Source organism: Haplochromis burtoni, unplaced genomic scaffold (genome assembly GCF_018398535.1).
Source record: "Haplochromis burtoni strain Fernald_Lab_line unplaced genomic scaffold, NCSU_Asbu1 Contig_259, whole genome shotgun sequence".
NCBI classification, from domain to species: Eukaryota; Metazoa; Chordata; class Actinopteri; order Cichliformes; family Cichlidae; genus Haplochromis; species Haplochromis burtoni.
Window position 1 is genome coordinate 833,130 of NW_024582620.1, and position 23,580 is coordinate 856,709.

The 23,580-nt window shown below is 39.2% G+C and overlaps 2 protein-coding genes across 5 annotated transcripts; both read left to right on the forward strand.

Annotated features, from left to right (window-relative positions):
• Positions 1–1,492: 1,492 nt before the first annotated feature.
• On the forward strand, positions 1,493–13,208 carry nap1l4a (nucleosome assembly protein 1-like 4a). 4 transcript variants are annotated; one of them, XM_005949292.3, is made up of 15 exons: positions 1,493–1,589; positions 2,496–2,533; positions 3,849–3,921; positions 4,588–4,732; positions 5,271–5,357; positions 5,526–5,660; positions 5,746–5,817; positions 5,921–6,060; positions 6,306–6,451; positions 9,329–9,348; positions 9,471–9,590; positions 9,715–9,750; positions 9,906–9,959; positions 11,106–11,140; positions 11,497–13,208. In XM_005949292.3, exons 2-14 carry the CDS (start codon positions 2,518–2,520, stop codon positions 11,109–11,111), a joined length of 1,050 nt encoding a protein of 349 aa, XP_005949354.1. In that variant the 5' UTR covers positions 1,493–1,589; positions 2,496–2,517; the 3' UTR covers positions 11,112–11,140; positions 11,497–13,208. The 4 variants fall into 4 exon arrangements, with proteins under 4 accessions (XP_005949354.1, XP_005949350.1, XP_005949353.1 ...); XM_005949288.3 differs by lacking the exon at positions 11,106–11,140; XM_005949291.3 differs by lacking the exons at positions 1,493–1,589; positions 11,106–11,140 and adding an exon at positions 1,612–1,721.
• Positions 13,209–21,635: 8,427 nt separating this feature from the next.
• phlda2 (pleckstrin homology-like domain, family A, member 2) lies at positions 21,636–22,740 on the forward strand. The gene is made up of 2 exons (XM_005949293.3): positions 21,636–22,255; positions 22,402–22,740. The coding sequence occupies exon 1, from the start codon at positions 21,799–21,801 to the stop codon at positions 22,213–22,215; it is 417 nt and encodes a 138-aa protein (XP_005949355.1). The 5' UTR covers positions 21,636–21,798; the 3' UTR covers positions 22,216–22,255; positions 22,402–22,740.
• Positions 22,741–23,580: the final 840 nt, after the last annotated feature.

Sequence of the window (23,580 nt, forward strand, 5' to 3'; positions counted from 1 at the left end):
GAACAATGGGGAGGATGCAAGGAAATCAGCCACAGCCAAATACTAGAGATGCTTTGGTGACAATGGGCTTTTACTTCTGCATGAGAAGAATTTATGTTATGTTTTAGTAATTGGAGTTGAAATGTGCTTGTTGCAGACACATTTCAATCTCTATATAACATCCCCCCCCCAAAAAAACACTCAGAGCTATTACATGTGTTTCTTTCATTATTATTAGTTTTATTTGTTCTTTTTTTGTTTTTGTTTTTGTTTTTTTTTTGTTTTTTTACAAAATTTAACATTTTAATTCTTCCAGATGTTTTCCTGAGTATAATGAAAACAATGAGTGTTTCACAAATGTTATTTGGAATGGAAAACACTCATCATTAATAATCTTTTAGTGGCTTATTCATATATTTATACAACATTAGAGTCTCTTTCTGAGGGTAAATACCAAAAGAGTCACTGTCTCTGACAAAATGAGTATATGAAGCCCTCTTGTGGTCTACACGTGATCTGGCCAATCACTCAGAACACTCACTAGAATTTAATTGAATTTGCTTGTCTCTTGTGCCAAAACATTCCCATTTCTCCTATTGCAGTCCTACATTTAATTCTGTAAGACTTAAAGTGCCCTAAAATGTAGTCATTATTAATTACATCTGAAAGTACTCACCAAAACTGATAACCTGAGTTATACCTGTCTTCTGAAATCACATGATTTTAAATGCAGCTTTGAACTATACAATCATAAACATGCTGGACTATTTAAAACATAGATTTCTAAAACTACAAGCCACCTTAAATTTTCAAAACGGTGGTTGCATTATACCATGTGATGTGTAGATGAAGGCTGAAATGGTTCCAAATATCCATCAAATAAAACTCAGGCCAGGACAGACACCAATGTGGGATTTTTAATTAGCTCTTGTGAGACATTATGATCATATCAGAAAGCATTTATCAAGAGAGTATTTATCTTGTCTAATGAAACATCTGCAGGCTGGACACTATGTATAAGAGTTTTCATGCAAATCTTATATTCATTGTTCCACAAGCTGTTATCTTCTGGGTGCAAGATAAGAACTTGTGCATGCAAGAACATTTGCATTTTTAAAAGTAATGATCCTGTGAGCATGCTTAACTTCCCCATACATACATACAAATGTGCACAGAAGATGATGACACTGTTCTGACAAGAAAACAAGTCTTTTGGTATGAAATGTGGAAAGGAAAGAAGGAAATGTGCGTTTGTGTTGCACGTACACAAGATGTACTCTCAAGAAATGCTTGTTTGTTTGTTTGTTTGTTTGTTTATGTTTTTATCAAACCCTGATAGGGGTTTCTAGAATTAGATTACATATTAATCATGAAAACACTTCTTTGTTTAAGAAACCCTGGATGACTGAAGCACAAGTGAAGGTAGATAAGTGATCGGTGTTACCAAAAATGACATTTTCGCAACGCAGTGCTTAAATGTAGCACCAAGCTCGCTCTCGCCGGCTGTCCAATCAGAATCCAAGAAGCTGGAGCATGTGTGTCGCTCGGGCGTGCGGATTGAAGCGAATACGCGTGAGCGACGCGCCTGGCGAGATTCCGCTCATATAGAGGTAAGACTGCTGAAACAGTCAGTAAGCAAAGATTTGTCATTAATTTTAGCATATGTTTCCATGTTGGAGTATTACTTTTGCAGCCGGAGTTATCTAATGAGCCCGGCGGACCGCCGGTAAACTGTCTTCACGGTACTTTTGTCTGACTCTGGTGTTTTTAATTCACGCGCGAGCTAGCCGAAGCTAGGTGGTATTAGCTTGTCAATGCGGTCGGTAGTGGCTAGCTGTTGTACCGTTATCCGTCGAGATACATAATGGAATTGTACAGCACTGCTGCTCTGCCTCCCCATTCTGATTGTCTTCAGCCAACTGGCGACAGTCTAAAATAGTAACCCTTACACTTTGTCCTCGCCCAAGCATTGTTCTTAGCACGTTGGCTGGTAGTTTCTTGCTACCTAGCTGGCTAACCCGGTTAGCTGCTGTCAGATCTTTGGCACGCCCATACTAAGTGATTACACCTATGTGTTTGTACGTGAGGCGATGTTAGCGTCCACTTTCATTAGATGTTGCCCAGAGGTTCCCTGATGGCCATAACCAGCGCTGGTCATTTTACACTTGTTGAAAATGGAGAGATGCTAACTTTGGTTGACATAGCTTAGCCCAGCTGCTGTTAGCATGTCAATGCGTCATCGGCCTGCGCTTGCTCAACACTGCTGTTGCTGTAGATCGGTGAAAGTTAGCTCAGCTGGTCTGCCTGTCACTCTTCTGCATCGGTTTTAATTATAAGCCTTCAGCGCAGGTTATTTTTGGCAGTTCAGTAGCTTCTCTAATTTACAAGGACTCACTGATGAGATACAATTGACAGTATTCATCATTCACTTTGGTGTTACTTCCATAAGTTACTTACTCACTTTAATTGCTGATGATGATTACATGGCTTATATAATCTCATATACTTCTAAACAGAGGGAGGAGCTGACACTTGGTCATGGAAGCCAATAAAGGTAAAAATAATTTTTATATTTTTCCCACTGGCCACGTTAAAGTAATGCATCTGATGAGATTTGTTTACTTGATTTGACTCTGTACCTGTTGGTTGTTAAAGGTATGTATGCTTAGTAAGTTTTTCCATTACTCAATGGAAAAAAAAAGTCTTAATGCCAGTTCTTCCAGCAATTATTACTTCAAATATGCAATTTGTTGGCAAATTGTTAGAAAAAGTTGTGAAAAATGAAATCAGATCCTCATTGTGCATATTACAAATGTCCTTTTCATGAGCTTTTTCCAAATCAGCACTCCACTGAGATTTCCCCTTTGAAGATCTAAAATGATCTTCTAATGGGATCTAATATAGGGCATTGTTGTCATTGTTTGACCTCTGTACTACCTTTATTAATCAAATCAAATCACTTTTATTGTCACATCACATGTGCACGTACATTGGTACAGCACATGTGAGTGAAATTCTTGTGTGCGAGCTTCACAAGCAACAGAGTTGTGCAAAATACAAGAATGGCTACATCTGAAACTAATAAATATATGTACAATATATAATAGTATATGCATTTCTGGATGTGTATACTAAATATTTTTCTACGTGTGTGTGTGTGTGTGTGTGTGTGTGTGTGTGTGTGTGTGTGTGTACACATATTTTACAAATTAAATAGAGTAAACAATAAATAAAATATATAAAATAAAATATACAGAGTGAGACATGTGCAAAACAGTGGCGTTACTGTACAGTATGGAGTGCATAATGTTAAAGTTCCAGTAGTGAAGCTGAGGTGTCTATTACCATTGACTATAACATTTCTTTTAACGGGCTTAAGGTTTTGGCTAATAATAATAATACATTTTATTTGAAAGTGCCTTTCAAAACACTCAAGGTCGCTGTACACAGTAGAATAAAAGCAACATAAAAGCAAGAAGTTTGCTTCTTGCTTTTACATAAAAGCAAGAAGTTTCATAAAAGCATAAGACATAAACAAATAAAATAGGAGAGTGGAGAGGTTGGCTCTCTCTCTCTGGCTGTCTGTGGACTTTTTTAAGCTGTTACTATAAAACCATATCAAACATGGTTTTTATATTGCTAGTAACTGCTTTATTCCAAGACAAGGGCTAGGGATGTTAACTAGTCCATTATTTCACAGTATTTGTTGACTGTTGTTTTATTGATTGGTTTACCTTATATTGTGTACAACAAGGTTGCAATTGGCTAAATATTAAAGTAATATTACATGTAATTACATTTAATACACATTTTTGTTATCACAGTTTTGAGATGAACATCTCTACTAATGTTGTATGCTGGTTTGGCAGGTAAAGGGGATCAAGGGATGCAAAATCCAAGTGGGCAGGTGGACAGACCTGTCAGCTTCCACTTCTTGGAAAGGTCAGTGCAACTGAACTGCGATTCGATTACGTTTTTAGATATGCTGAAAATGAAAACACTCATGATTACAATTTATTGTTCACATCATTGAGCGTTGTAGATGTCAATTCAAGAGAATTGCAACTTTTAAAACATTAAGGCTAATTGTAACTAAATAATTCTTGAAGATTTATTTCCCCCTTGCATTGACCTTTGTGTGGCACAGAACATATCTCATTGACATTTTTCTTGGCATTTGACACTAAGGAGCCAAAAGTTTGCAAATTACTTAAATTTCCATTTGGACAGCATGCTCAAAAATGCAGAATCACTAATGTAAAATCATATGAAATTATTCAGTACAGTGAACTAGTCTGCTGTTATGCATGGCATAAAACAAAACCTTTCACATGTACAACAAAACCAGTTTTTGGATTGTTGGCTTGCTCCAGTCAGCAGATGAATTTGATAACTGACACTATTGAGTAATTTCCTACAGCTGATAGTTTTTTTTTTATTTTTTTATGCAGTACATATAAATAAAATCCCTGTTTAATCTCCTAAAAACAAAAACATGATTTTGTTCGTTGTAGACTCTCAACAAATGTTTAGATTGCATTTTTCTTGTAAGACATTTTCCTTCATCATTTTCTAATGACCCTTTGTTATGTTTCTCTTCCCTTATAGCATGCTTCCCAAAGCAGTGAAGAGGCGAGTGCATGCCTTGAAAAGACTACAGGTGCAATGTGCTAACATAGAGGCTAAATTCTATGAGGAGGTTCATGAGCTTGAGAGGAAATATGCCGCTCTCTATCAGCCACTGTTTGACAAGGTACAACAGGTTTTGTTTTTATTAACACATTTCCTTAAAGTTATTTTACGTAACACTAGGCAGATATTTTCGTTTACTCTTTATGTGTTAATGCAAACAGAGTAAATGCTAGCTTTAAATATAAAACTGAACAAATCTGTAAGGATCACTTGTGGTGTTTCCTATACGAATGGGTGTTTAAGTATGTCTCTGGTCTAATCAGAGGTCAGCAAGGCTGCATCCATTGTGCTAAATTGAAAACTGCTGCAGCAAGTAGTCGACTGTCCTTTGTCAGTCAAGGCTATTTCCAGAGATAGGGACAAGAAGTCTGCCATTCTTAATCACGCTGGAGACTGGCAGCTGTAATCCTGCTGCACCTGTCCAGTGTGCATGTCGTGTGAGTGTGTGTCAGTCTCTCTCTCAAATGGTGTTGGTGTCAGTCTGCAAGCTGAAAATAATCCACGCTTGCCAAATGAACGTTTGCCTGCATAGTTATATTTCATCAATATATTGAAAATTCTGTTAAAAATGTTTAACTTCACCATAATGTCTATCACAGAGACGAGATATCGTCACAGGAACAGTGGAACCCACAGACGAGGAGTGTGAGTGGCAGAGTGACAGAGACGAAGAGGAGGAGCTAGCTGTAAGTACAAATTTGATTTTCCTTTAGAACCTGATACCACATTTTAATGTAATCTTGCTGCAGTGTGAACTGTCTGATAATTTGGTAATAAATCATGATCTTAGTTCGACTAAATATAGATTTTTGTGAACAGTGAGTGCTGATTATCGCTCTGTCAACTCCTTACAGGAGGAAGTAAAGGAAAAAGCTGCTATTGAGGATTCAAAGAAAGAGGAAGCCACACCACAAGAAGACCCAAAAGGCATCCCTGAGTTTTGGCTCACTATATTCAAGAGTGTGGACATGCTTAGTGACATGCTACAGGTACATTTCAGTGACTGATGATCCTCTTCTCCCTTTTCACTTACTTTATGAATAGTACTTGACTTATCTGTTAATCTCGTGACAGGAGCATGATGAGCCCATCCTAAAACACCTGAAAGATATTCAAGTCAAGTTTTCTGAGCCTGGAGAGCCAATGGTCAGTGTCTGCCAGTGACTGTAATTATGGTCGATTATCATTAGTTACTTGGGCAAGATTTAAGTCGTTGTGTTAAATTATCCTTTTGTTCCTTCTTTCTTAGAGTTTTACATTAGGGTTCCACTTTGAGCCCAATGGTTACTTCAACAATGCAGTTCTCACTAAGGTCTACAAGATGAAGTCAGAGCCTGATCCCTCAGATCCTTTCTCATTTGAAGGACCAGAGATCATTGACTGTGAGGGGTGAGAACCAGAGCTTAATACTTATGCTTGTCAAACTGTGGTAAACATGTGATGTTAAGTTTTAACTCAGAAATAGATGTGTGGTTTGTGCAGTATTTATTTATTTCATTTTTTTGTATTTTCTATATAAATCTGTTTCTGCATCCCACATATCATCCTCTTCTTAGCAGGCCTTCCAACTTCTGCCTTTTTCTTGCATATTTGCTTTTTGCCGCCTCTCACTTTTTTATACTTCCTCTCTCTAGCTGTCAGATAGATTGGCACAAGGGGAAGGACGTGACAGTGAAAACCATTAAGAAGAAGCAGAAGCATAAAGGGCGTGGCACTGTCCGCACTGTTACCAAACAGGTCCCCAATGACTCCTTCTTCAACTTCTTTAATCCTGTTAAAGGTGAGAGCACACAGACACGCATAATGTTTGGGATTTCTCAGGAACTCTCAAAGATACTTCTCTCTTTAAATTAAAAAAAAAAACCCAAAAAACCACAAGTTGAGAACTGTGTACAGATCTGCCAAACCTCCACTCAGAAATTTGCTTATGTTGCAAGAAATGGGTACACTTAATGGGCTGGTAGCATCTGTTTACATGCAGGTAGTTTAAAAAATATGTAAGCACATAATATGAGCTGTTAATCATGTATTCAACTAAAGTGAACAGCAGGTGGCAGCAGAATCACTTTTTGAAATTGTTCAGACAGTGCCATGAGTAGGTGTATCAGTCAGTGTAGCTGTTGCTGCTGAAGCTGAACTTTGTTCATTAGTCAGCTTTGGGACTTTTATAAACTTTGGTTTTACCATTATTTTCCAGCTTGAAAGGCTTGTTACTGTGATGCTAAACAGTGACTTTAATGACTGATAAAGAGATAATTAAACATTTTAGGTTTAAGGTAACCACCACCTTTTAATGACATCATGTAGTTTATTGATGTTATTATTATTTATAACTAATTTTAACAGAGCTGGCACTCTATTTATTGTTTATTCTTTAAACAATATTAACTGTATTCCGAGTACCATAGGTTCTTTTTTAAGGCATTTAGCTTGCTGAGTTTAAATTAATTTGGTGTTAATTTAAGTTAAATGAACAAATCAAACCATTCTGATATTAGGCAACCTTATTGAAACAGTTGCCTCATTTAAAAACGAGGCAGGTCAGTTTCAGTTGAATGAACATCAGGTGAATAATAAAGTGTCAGTTAGGCAAATCTTGAAAAAAATCTTGATATTCTTATTCAAAAGATCATTAAGTCAGGGCAGGATACACCTTCAATGACTGTGTCGTCTTTCCTGTATAGACAGCTTACCTGTCTGACATGCCCAGACTTATTCTGACTTTGAGGAGGTGACCTGATTACTCGTTGGCTGCACCAATGTTTGCCCTACTGGTTCAGTCATAGTCTTGGTGTATGACTAGTGGATATAAATACCTCCTTGTCAAGTGTGCTTGGGTGTGCAGCTCTTTGGCCAGAATGGCCATTAGTAGATAGGCTATCATTCAAAGCTCATGTGAACATGCACAATTGCTGCATGTGACTTACCTGCTGCGCACCTCATTGACATATCAAGATTTTGATTTCTTGAAAATTTATATTGGTAAATAGTTGCCAGAGAAAATGTTGGCTTTTGACTGTACATGTCGTTTTTCATGTCATAAATACAACTTAATATAAAGCTTGATATCTCCACCTGCCCTAGGAGGAAGCTTATTCTCAGTAGTTACACTGTCATTTTGTGCGTGCCCGTGCGTGTGGGACTTCTTTATAAGCAGACCTGAACTATGCCAAGTGTCATGCATATAGTGCTGCAGCTATTAATTATTTTAGTAATCAAGTAATTTATTGAGTAATTGGATAAGAAGTACTTTTGTCTCATTAATGAGCAATAATAAATATTATAATAAAGAGATAAAGCACAGGTCAATAAGAACAACTAAACCCTTTGATTGTATACATGCTATACAGAAATTTTATTTTTTAAAGAAAAATAAATACAAAAAATATATAAATAATCTCAAACAGTCCAAGTAGGGCTGTGCGATATGACCAAAATCTCATATCCCGACATAAGACTTCTATCGTCCTGACAATGATATAAATCATAAAAATGTAATATTTTCTGTGGATTTCTCGCTGTGTTAAACAGATGGTGGTGGATGGAACAGCTACAAAGTTTGCCTTTCTTCACATCAGAGTTTGTTGATCAGGTGCTTTGATGAAGGACTCCTGCTAGCTTTTTTTTCCTAGTACTGCTTTTAATGGTGATCACAGAAACGCCGCTGCTGTTTTGGACGCTAGAAACACATTTTCTTTTGCTCACCCTGAGCTCACAGTCTCTGTAACGGCTCTGCCTCTTTGCATTGTGTAAAGAGATTCCGTTAAACTGGGTCAATGTCATCATCACTGCTGATGTTGTGTTATTGGTATTTTTGTTAAAAACTGGAGGTTGTTTGACCTAATGTTGTAAAAGGTTTTTTTATTCACACGCTGCTCCTTAATAAGTTTGTATTGCAGGTTTGTTTTTAGTTGTACATATGGGTAAAAAGCTCCCATTTACGTTTAACACATTGACGCGCTACAGAGCTATGCATTAAACGAAACATTGAAGGAAAGAATTTGTGTCAAATTTGTTATAATCAAATTACTTGATGATTCATTGCAGCCCTACATGCATAGTCTTATATACCAAAAATACTGTTGCGCTTAAATCGCATGCTTCACTAAAAATCTCTGGATAAATTTCTATTTTCCTTCCAAGACTAGCACTGCTAGTTGTAAATCTTAAAGTGTAAGACTGTTGGGGTTCTGCTGTTAAACTTGTAAAAAATCATCTGTCATGTAAACATGATAATATTGACCTGACAGGTGCAAAATTTGCAAATAATAATGTACTATAAAACTTGACCGCTCAGATGTACATAACACTGACCAGTGTGGGCACAGCCTCATAAGTGTAACGTCTCAGTTTCCTCTAATACAGAATTGTTCAAAGAACAGGAAGGATCAGATGATGTCGCTTTTAGTCAGCGTGGTGGAGCACAAGTGTTTGCTCATGGGCTGTCACTTCCTGTGTATGATAACCTCGCTTTGTGATGTCATTGATAACCTACTGGGTCTTCATACCTTATGTGAAATTCAGCTAATCCCATAAATCTTTCCATTGATCTTGGCCTTTGTTTTAATGAATCTTATTTTTACCCTCTCGTCCTGTTTAAATCCTTTCTGTCATCGCTTTGATTCAGTGTGTTAATATACATTTTTTTTCTTTGCAGCTCCACCAGATGGAGAAATGGTGAGTATAATGTTGCTGAAATGTTCTTCATAAAGGCATTATTGCACCATTTCTTAGGTATTACATTCTGTTCAATCTGTCAGATTTGTGTGATAACACTCTATTCTATTCTTGTTTTATAGGATGAAGACTCTGAGTTCACCCTAGCCACAGACTTTGAGATTGGTCATTTCTTCCGTGAAAGAATAGTTCCCAGAGCAGTGCTGTATTTCACTGGAGAGGCCCTGGAGGATGACGAGAGCGTGAGTTTTTGCCTCAGACGCATGCACTTTCATACACGACCATATAAAAAACTGAAGCCACAAGTTGGATATTTGCAGACTGACTTTGATGCTTTGGTTTTTTTCCCCTTCTTGGTTTTTGTAGTTTGAAGAGGAGGAGCTGGAGGAGGGAGAAGAGGAGGTAATTATTTGTTCACTGACAAACACTTGAAATCTTAAGAAATGCCCCTGACTTTCACACCTCAAAACATTTAAATTATACTAGTTACTATAAATGTGAAATTTTCTTAAGTATTTCTTGCATGTTTAAGTGTCATTTTTCTGTTTGTGTCTAAGGAACAAGATGAGGAAGGTGATGACGATGATGATGAGGGAGACTTTGATCCCAAGGTCGGTTTGCACCCTACACTTCCTTCCCTATCATTGTAAATTATCACAATTTGAACCGTTAGGTCCTCAAAAGTTTAATTTAGTAAGTCAAAGTTTTGATATATCCCATAAGTTTGGCATATGGATGGTAAAATGTTTTGTCAGTGGTAGAAACAAGCTTATGTGTGGGATTTGCACCAGCTTGATCACTGTTATGTTCATGTAAAGTAGTGTCGTTTACTCTGTTCTTAATGAGGGTCCGCAAACTCCTGCAGGATTAAAGGAACCTCTAATTTTGTGCCTCCAATTTGTAATGCACAGAATAGCAAAGCTATTCTTATTATGTTTTTAGCATTTTTACTAAGTGAAGAAAGCAGAGTTCTTTGGATCCTTTTTCCATCTGTAGCTGTGTTGCAGTCCTGCTGAGAGTTACTTTAGCAGAGTGTCAATGTCCTGTTATGTAAACAGTTGCCTTAAAAAAACAATATGACAGTTCCTTGACTTTGGTTTCTAATTTTCTCTTGTAAATGCACAGGCTGCACAAACCTGACTGTCAGGATTTGGCTTCAATTTCAAGCCCTAACAATCTCAATGTTGTTAGACTGCTTTGGGGAAGCTCTGGTTATATAGGAGACACTGGTTATATATTTTATCACCAGAGCCTCAAGATCTCAATATTTCAAGTAGCTGTTTTAGGAGACCATTACTTTCTCTTGAGTCATCTGTTCACTGCAGTGCAGTTGTATAATGTCCTGTGCTGGAAAACTACTGATTGTGTGACCTGTTCATACAGGTTACGTCTCATTTCTTTCAGGCTATCGGATTAAAATTTTTAAAAAAAATCACGTGATAACAGATGGTGTAGTTAAGATCACTATACGCCATACTTCCTCCATCACACTGGACTATCACATAAACACATAAACAATGTGTCCTGAAAACATGTATTAAGTTAGTAGTGTTATTTTTATAAATTTGTCTTTAAATTTTATTTTATCTTTTTTCCCATTCCCGGATACCACCTCATCACCCATTGTTTTTTGCTTCATGGTGCTCATTAATAGCAATGTTTCACTGTGCTTTTTTGTCATTTATTTTTTTTAATGTAATGTTTTAACTTCATACTGTTGTCTCTCCCTCCCCTGGATTACCCCCTCTCCCTTACAGGCATAATCAAACATTCTCACCCCATGCATTTCTAGGTAAGGGAGAAATTAGGATGGCGTCCCACATACATCACACTCGCTCGTCCAGTGGCTTTGGTTTATTCTTGCTTTCCTTTTCTTCTTTACCTCTTTAATTTTTGTTAACATTCCCACCTCTTTAGGACCCCCAGTTTACATATTGACTAGATCGCTTCTGTTCTTAGTCATGCTGGTTTCCATCTATTTACATTTCTTGCTTTAGACCCATTCCAGGTTTCTAACAATCCTCCCTTTGCTGTACCAAACAAGGTGCTTTCTTTCTTGAGCAGTTGCTTTCTAGCTAGCTGATGTTGAGCAGTTTCATTGCCTGTCTCGTTTCATTTTTTTTTCTTTTTCGTCTTTGTTCCTTGCAGAAAGAACAGCCCCAGCCGGCTGAGTGCAAACAGCAGTAACCTTGGTGATCAGGGGAGGTGGAGACCTGCTGTCCATCAAATCAGTTGTTAACCAATCAGCAAGTCCTACTACTTGTACAGGCTCCGCCTTTTTACAAACTCTTACCTGAACGCAATAGAACGCAAACCAAACTGCGTTTTTTACTATGTGCATGACTTCTTTTTCTTTTGTCTTGCGCCCATCTCATCCCGTTTATTTGGCTTCATTTCAGCCCAAAGCATAAAGTGACTTGACTCTATGTAAATTGCCATGGTATCATATAGGAACAGTTGTCTTTAATAATGTGGAGTAGGTTACTACTGCCAAACTCAGAGCATTATTAGATGAAAGAGTTTAAAAATAAGCAAAAAAGGATTGGATCCCAAACTTTAGTTTTCATGGAAATCGGTCAGTTACTCAGGGTTTTTTAAACACCAACACGATGTGAGTTTACCAGGAAACTGCTGAACAAGTTTGACTTAATCTTTCACTGGGGTTGTTATTATTTGTTTAGTGTTTTTTAAGAGACATACAATTTAATTTACTTTTTTTAAATGTTCATTGTCATGTCATTGGACTATTTATTCTGGTGTCATGCAGCTATATGATACGGTGCATTTTGGGGAACGCTTTAGGCCCATCTGCAGTTATAGGCTCAAAGCTTATTTGAGCATAGCAGGTTAACAAAACGTGAATACTGCCAATTTTTTTTTGTTTGTTTTGTTGTTGTTTATTTTTTTTGTTTTTTGTTTTTTTTGTTTTTTTAAAAACATGTTCAGACTGAAGGTTCATGTTCTGCATTGATAGTGCTCTCTTCTGTTCGGATGTAGTGGAGTAAACAAGCATTTACACGGAGCACACTAACTACAATCACGAGACAAGCATGTGGTTATATATTTCCATTTTCTTCAGTCACCCCTGAAATGCTCCTTGCTCTTGTTTTAACAGCTTGGTGAGAGTACTTTTTTTAAATTACAATGTTTGACATGAAAGACAAAACTTGAAAGAATCTTGAATTTCCCCCCAGCCCAGGCCTCACATCCAGTCTGAATATTCTCCTCACAAATGACAGATTTAAGCAGTGGCCAATCCCTAGGCTTTTTGTGGCTGTTATAAGATGGCACTTCTGGTATGTATTTTACGCTAAACAAGTGTCATTTAGAGTCAGTGTTGGGACACAAAGTGTGGATAAAATGTAAATCCTGTTGCCAAGAAGCCAAAATGAAAGACGCTGTTCTGGTTCATTAAATTGTTTGCCAATTGTCGTTAACACAGTGTAATCTAATTCAGCATTTAAAGTTGTTTCAGAATATATAAGTATTTGTTATTGTCTACTTATTGAATCAGTAGAAAGTGGGAAAACAAATGGGAGAAGGTGCCAATGTATTTTATATACTTCACTGGGATTTTGGCCATTTGTTTTGGGCGCTTGTGCCTGATGACTGATCATCAAAGGACTTGACAGCAAAATATTATCCACCCCTCTCTCCCTCTTTTTAAAAAAAGATTGTTGATCTTGTTAGACAGATCTCAGAGCCACGGTTGACATCTTCAGATCTACTGCATTGGACCGTGTGCTAGCAATGGCCTTAACTGGTTCTTATTCACAATTTGTTACTTGCGTAATATTTCTTTTCAATTTGTACAGTTAGTTAAAATATTCTATTAAAGTTGTGCGACATGGAAATGCAAATTCGTTGTCCTTTGTGTGTTTGTGTTTTGTGTTGGTTTAGCCAGGAACACAGGTAACCCACTTTTTTTATTTTGTCTAGGAATTAAGAGGATCAGGTGCTGATAATCAAATGCACTTTGAGTTATAAGCAAGTGTTTGGGGGTTTGCTCATGTGGAAGATTGTGATGCGTTACGATCAGGAGGAGGAAAGGAAATTTGCAAACAATTTGGAAAGTTCACGGTGCAAAAGATTATTCACATGTGGAAAGCATTCAAGACTTGCCTTTTTTTTCTTTCTTTTTTTTTTTTTGCATGAGTGAACATCCCAGTAGATTAACTGCAAGGTCAAATCATGCAGTGCTCAGAGAAAGTTCAAAAACCTCAACAGCTACATCTCAGACTCTACAGGCCTTTACAGACATATTATAATAGTCAGAAAAATACTGAGCAAGTATGGCTTGCTAGGAAGAATTACCATGAGAAATCTCTACAGCATGACACCCTTCTCAAGTTATTGTACAGATGAGACAATACACAGTGCTACCTTCGGGGAACGCTAAATGTCATATCAACATGCTGTTGGTGGGGTGATGGTTTGGGTTTGTTTTAGAGCCACAGGATCTGAACACCTCTCAGTCGTGACGACCATGAACTCAAGGTGAAGCCATCTGTTTGACGGTTAAAGCTGGGCTTAATCCCATATCGGCAAATCTACAACGGAGTAGCTTGAAAAGCAAAGAATCAACGTGTTGCGGTGGCCCAAGGTCCAGAACTCAACTGAAATGCTGTGCATGAATAAATCCCCACAAATCTAAACTGAAACAATATAAAGAAGAGTGGTGCAAAATTCCTTGATACTAATGTGACCGGCACATCCTAAATTTGACATGCGACACACAGGTTCCTCGTGACATATTAAAAATGTCCCTGGAGAGCAAAGCACTTTGTCTCCTGCTACTGAAGCTGCTCTGTTGTATGTCCAACCCAGTGTTGCTGTGGAGTGCTTTATGTGCTCTGGTATTTTTTCTCAGGTGAATGCACATGCTGTTAAAAACACATCAGGTGATGATTTGCAAATGATTGACTAAAGCTCTGAGCAGCGCATGCAGTTGCAGTCTCTACATGAGTAAATCAGCTGAGCCTTTTGTCCATCACAAACACCATAGTGACAATGTTAGAGCAGTTTGGTATCCAGGCTGCAGGAATTTTGGTCTCAGTCTGTCCAACCTCAAGAAAGGCAACCACTTAGTGTGGAATTCTGTCTTGCAGATAGAGAAAGCATGCACACTCCTTTGAGAAATCCTTGTGATGCACTGTGGGTGATAATGGCTGAGGACTCTGAAGTTTCTGGAGGAGAATATCAACACGGTGCTGACATGGGTGCTTTCTTATCCTGTCAACTCATCCAACAACACTTACAGCTATGTGTGTTTATGCCTCTCTTCATCGGGGCATAAAAGCGACAACGTGAGACAGCAGGAAAACATTTTGGATTACACCAAGATGACAAAAAGGTGCTAAAATAAATGCATGAAGGGAATAAGATGTGAATTCAGATCTCTCCATCCTTCAAAGCAGACAAACCACAGACTGAAGTCTCTACTGTAACTTTGGGGATTTTGCTCTCAAGACCTGTGAACAAGACATTATTCATACTGAGACTGCTGCGTGGGGGTTTGAGGATCGCCTCACTGTAACAAGGAGTCCATTTGTTTCTGCATTTTCATGAACTAGACCAGGGAGGTGGAACTCCACACTGGAGTCATGATGGCTGCAGATTTTATTGTTACTTAACAATAAAAAGTAACTTTTGAATCTAAAAATGGTAGCCAAGGTAAATGTAGCTTTTCGAGCTACAGTGAAGGTTCATCAGCTTACTGCCGCTTTGCTGTTTATTGTTTAATCACATATTCATACAGTACATTGATAGGAGGACTGAGAGGATGGTTAACTTCTTAACAGTAAACAAATACAGAGAAATCCTTTTAGAGAGCTCTGAGGGAGATGGATAGTTGCGCATGTTAGCAGCCGTAGAACAAAGAGGAGCATTCAGATTATTCTGACACCTCCTGCCGTCGTGTCCTCATCATCTAGCTGAAGGGAAAAGGGTGCAGTCTTCTTCCAGTCTGACTCTGAGCTGCAGCTGCACCTAACGTCCCACTCTTGGCCTCAAGGTGGTACTGGCAGCGTTCCTACGTGTACGTGAGCACACATACAAGTGTGCCTGAACAAGGTTGTCTGTGTGGAGTGTTCTGTGTCGTCCTCTCTTATTCGGAAGTGATGTGAGCCAGCCTGAGTTTCAGAGAGAGAGAGTGAAACAAGGGATTAGAAAGGCGCTTTATGCTGGTGGTGCTGGGTTGGTGTTAAAAAATGAATGAGCTGAACTGGAGCCTTGATAAAAGAGCCCATTTCCTCTTAGATCTGATGTTATTGGTGGGGTTGCACACTCTCAGTACAGACAAAGATATAATCAGAGACATTTTAATCTTTGAAACTCTCATTAACTTTTTGTCCTTGCTACTGGATGACCGTGGATGGTCACCACTTTTTTAGTGGTAAATAGTGACTATTAGGTTGCTAAGCTAACATTGCGACATTATACCTTTTTTGACATTCAATCTTCAATCATGGAAATCACCTTACGAGTTTACACAGTAACCCTGCAACTTCAAATACACCCAGTGTCACAAAACCAGCTTTTCAATGGATAACTTGTGAATTTGGCAGAAAAAAGCTCAATCATCAGCGAGAGAGCTGAGTTATAAAGATAGTGGATATTCAATCTTGTCATTAAGGCCCACGATCAGAAAATGCATTCAGTGCAGGAAAAATGTAAAGTTTAAAACGCAACTACAGGTCATACAATCACAGCTAGAACAGAAGAGGAGCTGCCAAAAACACAAAAATGAGTGGCAGTCAAAAAAAAAAAAATCCAAAAGTTTACAGAGGTTGAGACAAAGCAATAACATCAAGTAGAGATTGCAATCAAACACGAGACATCAAGGAATAATCTATGTGGGTTATCACATGTAGAGGGAGAAAGAAAGAAAGAAAAGACTAAATTTAAGGCAGAAACTTAAGGGGCAATAATGTGTGCAAACCAAATCAAGGATCTGGAAATGAGTCAACACAAAACATGCAAAGTGCCAACCGACAACACCTGCAATCCAGAATCAAGGCCTGCCACACACACACTGCACAGAGGACTCATGGGAAACTGTTCAGGCAGGCCATCATTTAAAGGGACGAGAGAGGGGCACACTCGCCTCCCAGAGCAAGACTAAACATGGCTGTGAGTAACACATCACCCTTCACAATGCTGCTTTGTGTTTGAGTGTCATATGTGGGCGTCAGGTGACGGAACTGGGGGGGTTGACAGCTGTTGGCCAAAATACAACCATTTTTCTCTCTTTTTGTTTGTTTTATTTTGGAGTTTATCCCAGCATGTCTGGTACCTGACTGGCATATCTCTGTCATTGTGGGAGGAAGAGCAGAATGGCAGCGTGGGGAGAAGCTCTAATAGAAAAAAGACTCGGCAAGGACACAAACCCAAGCTGTCCACAAAGCAAGACCACACAGAATAAAACAAAGAAGCATCAGATAGAATGGAGAGGAAAAAATAATGTCAAGGACCAAATTTAATGCAGCTGATTATCAGAAAGCTCTGCACAATCTCTTACATTAAAGGCATAATTACATTTATCTGTGTGTGCTTAAGTTAGATTACAAACAATGGCCATTATAACCAAGCTAATCTGTTTTGCTTTTATTGCATTATCACATTTTTACTTGGTATGTCTGGGAAAGAAAGCTTCACGCCCAGTTACAGCACAGCAACAGGGCTGCGCTCCTCCGTGGGGATTTGTGAATGGGTCGTGAAATGAATGGCAAGCTAGGTGTGGCGCTTGTAACCTGAATCACGCTCCTTAACTTCCGTGCACGGATAAAACCGTCAGTCAGACGTGGGAAACATGAACAGGTATCAGGTTACATAAGGAATGCAGCCATGGTTGATTTAAATGTATGTAAAATTTGTATCCTGCCCCATGCTCGCTTTTGTTTTGGTTTGAACGTTAACGTCTGTGACTGGCTTTTTGTTACAATAAAAACTTCTGCACTGAATGATAATATGGTATGAGTTAGTTCCAGGTAAAATGGAATTTCCTCACTCGTTCATTATCTTCTCATGCTTTTACACAGATTATGTTACACTGTGGCACTTCCTTGAAAAACAAGATCAAATTGTTTCGAAAGAAAAGAAGTCTTAAAACAAACCAAAGTCATGTGTCAGATTTAGCACTAGGCCAGAAACCCAAAAGTTATAAATGTTTAACTCTCAAGTCTGGTTCACATATCCGGCTCCTTCCACAGATTAGATTCTAGGTTTATCATATAAACTGCAGTGAAGCTGTGCAGGCTTTGAGTGAATGCTAGACTCCTGCCACAGAGAAGGATTGCATACCTGCATACCTGTCATTCTTCATGGAGTAAAATTGGCAAGAATAAAGTGACTCCTAAGATTGCATCTCATAAAACGTATCCATTCATGAGATGTGCATAAAGGAAATGTGGTTATCCTACGCTGCATTGTTCACGCCAGTTTATCTTGTAATATGTGAGCAGGAAATTTAGTGCAACGTGTTTTGCTTCCTGTTGGACTTTATGAATGGGATGAATCTTACATTTGCTGGAGTAAAAAGACCAAATAAATTCCATTTATATAGTCTCAACTCATAACAAATGTCATCTTATTTAAAGGCGCTATAACAGAAAGGAGTCTCTTGCTGTAATAATAACTCTTTGCCATGACCCTGTCCAGTTCATAAAGAGAGCGTAATGTGTACGAACAGCAGCCACGTCTGTTTTTATTGTTCTCCTCGTGCAACATTGTGTTTGACTGCACGCTGCAACCATTTGTTCTTTTTCCCACGCTGCTGAATGCCAGCATAGCCGTGCACACACACAGAGGGCTTATCAGAACAATGCCTCAAATAGCTCTGGAGTCTCATCATAAGGGCATGTCACCAAGGAGCAGAAGAGGATGATTATGTGTACATCTATGTGTATGTGTATGTATATGTGTGTGTGTGCGAGCGGCAGGCCAAAGCATCAGCGTGTCACAGTATGCAGCTGTTACCTGTGGGCTCTGCTGTACTTGTAAGCAGCCATCCATACTGGTTCCCACTGTTAGGCTGACTATGTATAGTTCCCTGTCCATTGGAGGTTTTCACAAGCTAGCACACAAATGCAATGCATGAACACTTGTTTACCTTTACCAATGCACAGATATATGCAAAATAAATTTAAAAAGGACTTTGTAAGCTACCATTTTCTGTTAACAGGCAAGTGCAAAGAAAGAACATGTCCATCAGATAAACACCCAACTGGACCCAACAGATAAAACACTTTGTACATCTTCTCTAAATATGTGTTCATAGTGTTAATAACTGCTAATAGCACCAATAATTGATGCCTCATTGCTCTTGGAAATTCAGATAGAATAGAATTCAACTTTATTGTCATTGCACATGTCACAGATACAGGGCAACGAAATGAAGTTAAAAGAGCAAAGGTTAAAAGATCAAAACATAGCCAAGTTTTTTGGTTTCCATGGCTGATTTATAACAACAAACTGACAGACTCACGTGATTTAATGAAATACAGACATAAAAAATGCATGCTTAAAAAAATTATTATAATTAATGATATATTAACTTAAATCATTGCATCAATAATCTTCTTGTTTCCAGTGGTCATAACTCAGTTATTCCATCTCTAATTAAATTCAACAATAGGGAACACAACCTGCTGTTAATGGAGATTTCTAACATGTGCTGATTTATTTTCAGCCAAATCAGTTGCAGCAGGATTCAGTTAGTCTGTCTGTATTTCTTTTTTCTTTTTTCATTGTGGTATGACTCACATTAAACTCAGCAGCTTCATGTCTTGACATGACTACCAAACTCTGGGTCTTTCTGGTCCTTCCACCTGCTGTCTTGTCACACCCATGCGCCTGTGGCTACAAGGCTGCATGACACTGAAGCAAACAAGGTTAAAAGATCAATAAACCTAAAGCTCTTTTAATCTTCTTGCCCACATTATGTGACAAAAACCCTCCTCCCTTGTTGTAGTTTTCTCATTATCTGACTTCCTCCCCATATGTCTCTGGGGGATTTGTTTTGTCTTTGCGGAGACAGCGAGAACCGGAGTGCACTGATTTGAACCTGAGGTTGTCACAACACACCTGCAAAGATCCGTCACAAACCTCAGTTCCCTCGAGAAATACTTGTACTTTCCCACAATCTTGAGAAACAAGGAACACAGTGTCACATTTGAGTTTTGCTGGGGCTCGAGCATTGCAGTCGCAGTATGTGGCTTGTTAATTTTGAATGTATTCACTCTTCTCCGCAGTGTGTAATTGTGTGGAGAGTTTATTGCAGGGATACCAAACCCACACTGTGTAGTGCTTAAGTATGGTCATGTCTGCTTCCATTCTAGTTCAGGGCTTTAGTTTAGAGTTTAGTTTAGAGCTGTAAAAACTCTACAATAATGCTGCTGAGCATAATTTATTATACCCCAACCCTGCTGTAAAATAAACAGTCATCCTTACACACACAGGCTGACACAACACACTCATCCACAAGCCATCACCCAAACCCCTGGCCCACCTTAGGCAAGCAAACTCTTCCAAAGTAAGCTGCTCTGCAGCTCCCTGAGTCACTGCCTGGGCACGCCTGTGAGTCTCCACCACTTTACTTCATCAAACAAAAAGCCCACATATATGTATGTTTCAGAGACATAAAGCAAAGGCCTGGAAACAAAGGAAGAGGAAAGGAAGTGAAGAGGCGTTGGTGAACCTTTTCACTAAACAGAAGCTGGCTAACTCAGTACACGTGTAGTTTTGTTTTCTTTAAGGTCAGAGGATTAAACTGACCACAACATCCTCATATACTCACGCAGCAATTGTAAAAGACACTGGATGTTGATCTGTTTGAAATTTCTTGCCGTAGTTACATCTTTGGTGTTGTCAGATCTGAATGATCGTGGTGACGTTGATGTGTGAGGCCTTTTTATTTTGGTAGGCTTGTAAATTGTGGCCACACAAAGCATTTTTATGTCCATATGGTCCCCCGACTATTTACTGCACAACGCTAGAGACCCAGTGATGAGGGGTGATGACACATGACATTTTTTATCTTTAGGGAAGATGTTTCCACAATGTCTTTGAGGGGAGACAGATAGAGAAGTCAACACAGAAGAGCCTGAAGTGGGTGCTATAAGCGTCTCTTCAGTTATGCACACACGCACACACAGAGATGAATGAACTGAGGTCAGTGTTGTGTTGGTGTGGCTGAAGCCCCAGGGGGACAGGACAGGCTGCGTGGAACAGTCGATGACATCTGCCTCCTTACCATCTCCTCCTGCTGAGTCACACAGGCTCCAAGGGTTCAGGGATACGTATCCAGTGTCTGCTAATATCTGTTTGACATGAAGAAACAGGACGGAGTCAATCATGTGACTGGTCGGTTGGTGAAGAAGCACAACTTGGGAGTGGCAGGAGATACGGTGATAGCAGAGCCGACACACCTTAGCAACGTTATCAAATTCCATCAGTCATGTGGTATAGCTTTCATTTTTAGTAACCAGCACCCCAAGATGAAACTATCAAAACCATGAATCACCTCCCAAAGCAGGCCCGAACTAGAGAATGTCTATTTTTAAATTCAAATATAGTTTGCAGTTAGTTTTGTGAGCTAATAAAAAAAATTACACACACACACACACCTATATATCAATCAACAGTAAGCCAACAGTCTGTGGGCTAACTCACCAACATTTGATTCTAACTTGTGAGACAGTTTAACTTAACCACCTCACACTGAATTGCTGTTTCTACATTTAAAGACCACAGAATGTTTTCACTGGTGTTGCTCCTGAGGTAAAAATGCTTTATTTTTGTTTTGACATCCACAGACAGGAATAGCAAAGTTTACATGAAACACTACTGAGCTGAAGCACATTTAGTCTAAGTATTACTTTTTGAAAAGGATCACCAGAGAGCAGGGCGGGCCAGAACGCACGAACCTACTTGGCACAGTTTAGGGTCATAAAGAGGAAAAGGGCTGATTTTTAAATCTTAACAGAGAACTTAACTTCCTCTGAAATTACAGCTGATATTAGAGGTCAGACTTATGGCCCAGAGTCACTCTGTGTGCACATCTGGTAATATAAGACTGAATCACGCGGTGCAGACTGGGCAAATACTTAGACTAATCTCCGCAGTAGGATGTGGATTACTAATTAACGTGTTGCCAGTGTAATTAGGTTCAAGTTAGGACTTCCTCTTTACCCCCACCCCCCGCGCGCCCCTGCATCCGCCCACACACAGCCTTGAATTACTCCAGCGGCAACTGTTGATGCATTCTCCAACCATCTGACGTCAAGAGGGAAGGGCTGAGGCCAGAGCGTGCTATAAATGCCCTCTGGTAGCTTGGTTCATTCACAACCACACTCTGGATTACCAAAGCATCTGTAGAGAAGATCCTTCCACAAGCGGCTTGGACGACCCAGCAGGAAAGCAGAGGGTTCACAAACGTGCCAAACATAAACGATGAAAATGTCAGCGGCAGAGATCTGCCAGGTTCTCAAAGAGGGAGAGCTGGAGAAGAGGAGCGACAACCTACTCCAGTTTTGGAAGAGGAAGACGTGCGTCCTGACCACGGACAGTCTCAACATTTACCCCGACACGCAGAAGCGCTCCAAGGGCAAGGAGCTCAAACTGCAGTCCATCAAGAAAGTAGACTGCGTGGAGCGCACCGGCAAGTTCGTCTATTTCACTATCGTGACCACAGACAATAAAGAGATCGATTTCCGGTGCTCCGGAGAGGAGAACTGCTGGAACGCAGTGATCACCATGGCCCTGATTGATTACCAGAACAGAAAAGCCATCCAGGACTTTAAAACGAGACAGGACAACGAGAGTGCGTCGCCGGGACAGCAGGAAAGACGCATGGCGAGAGCGCCCTGAGCCGCCATGGGAACGCCGGCAGTGAACTACTCCTAATATGGTGAGAGACACATTATGAAACATGGCTGCCACAATATATGAATAAAAATATGAGTCATATATGCTAAAAATAAAATCGGCCGCGGTACTAATCAGCAAAAATATTTTTTAAGTTTAAACTAACGGCATGTTTTTAATCCCCCACAGTGCCATTGTGGACCATACAGAAATAATATGAGGACCAAAAGGAAGACGAGGTCATCCGGTCCAGAGATGAAGGATTGTTCGGGATTAAGTTCTCGGAGAAACGGGGCAACTGATCTAAAGCGTCACTTTTACAGACCCCACCACACAGGACTGAACTCACGAACTGTCAAAACTATTTCATGTTTGCTCTCCGGAAAGAAACGACTCCTAAAACCACGATGTTAATTTATTTGTTTCCAGAATATGGTGTTACTGGCAAACTGTTCATGTCATTTAAATTATTTCATTGTGTGTCATGTGTGTATTTATTTGAATAAATATCAATTTCTTTTTGACATACTTCTACGATCTCATCTGTTTGTTTTTTCTGTCATTTTATCAATGACATTTATTTTTGTCACTTGTCTTTAAAATCCATCAGTCCATGGATATTTCATTACAAAATTGTGGAGTCAGTTACAGTATATTTGGAACTCAGGCGCACTTTTCACCGGAAACACTTCTGAGTAAATGCCAGACATGCAGCCGTAAAAAGGGAGTGGAGGACAGGAAAGTCCCTTTCCTCTTTGCTGGCAGGTGGAATGTGATGCTTTATTGCTGGGCAGGGTTACAGGATTGAGTCATAACCGATAAGCAGGGCTGCACGGGACACTTAAAAGACTAAACTACGTTTGAACATACCTGCTTCTAAGGTGTGGCACGTTCACAGCTCCCAGTGGAAACCCTTGAGATAGAAACATAGAAGATGTAAAGCTCAACAATTTATTCGTTTTAAGTGGTGGCTCTTGTGATTATGTGCTTTAAACAGCTGAACTTTTTAAAATGATACTAAGGCTGATTTGGAACCATATTCTGATAAAATACGCCTCTGCACCATTTTTATCAGATCCCTTTGATCTTTATACCAGGCTATCTTGAAATAATGTGACGCTAGATACACACCTATTTGATTACTGCTATAAAGACATGAGGTAAGTCGGTGAGCATTTTTCAAAAACTTCTGTGAGACCTGGAGCTGAATAAAGCTAATAAATCAGTATGTAGCTGTCATATGTGTGCAGATTTTCCTAGTGTATTTCTATGTTCATAGACAGTCTATGAAGAAGGTAGAAGAGTTTGAACTGCATCCAGCTGTACAGTAAAAACTGGTCCAGGCTTTTTTTTTTTTAAGATATCCAG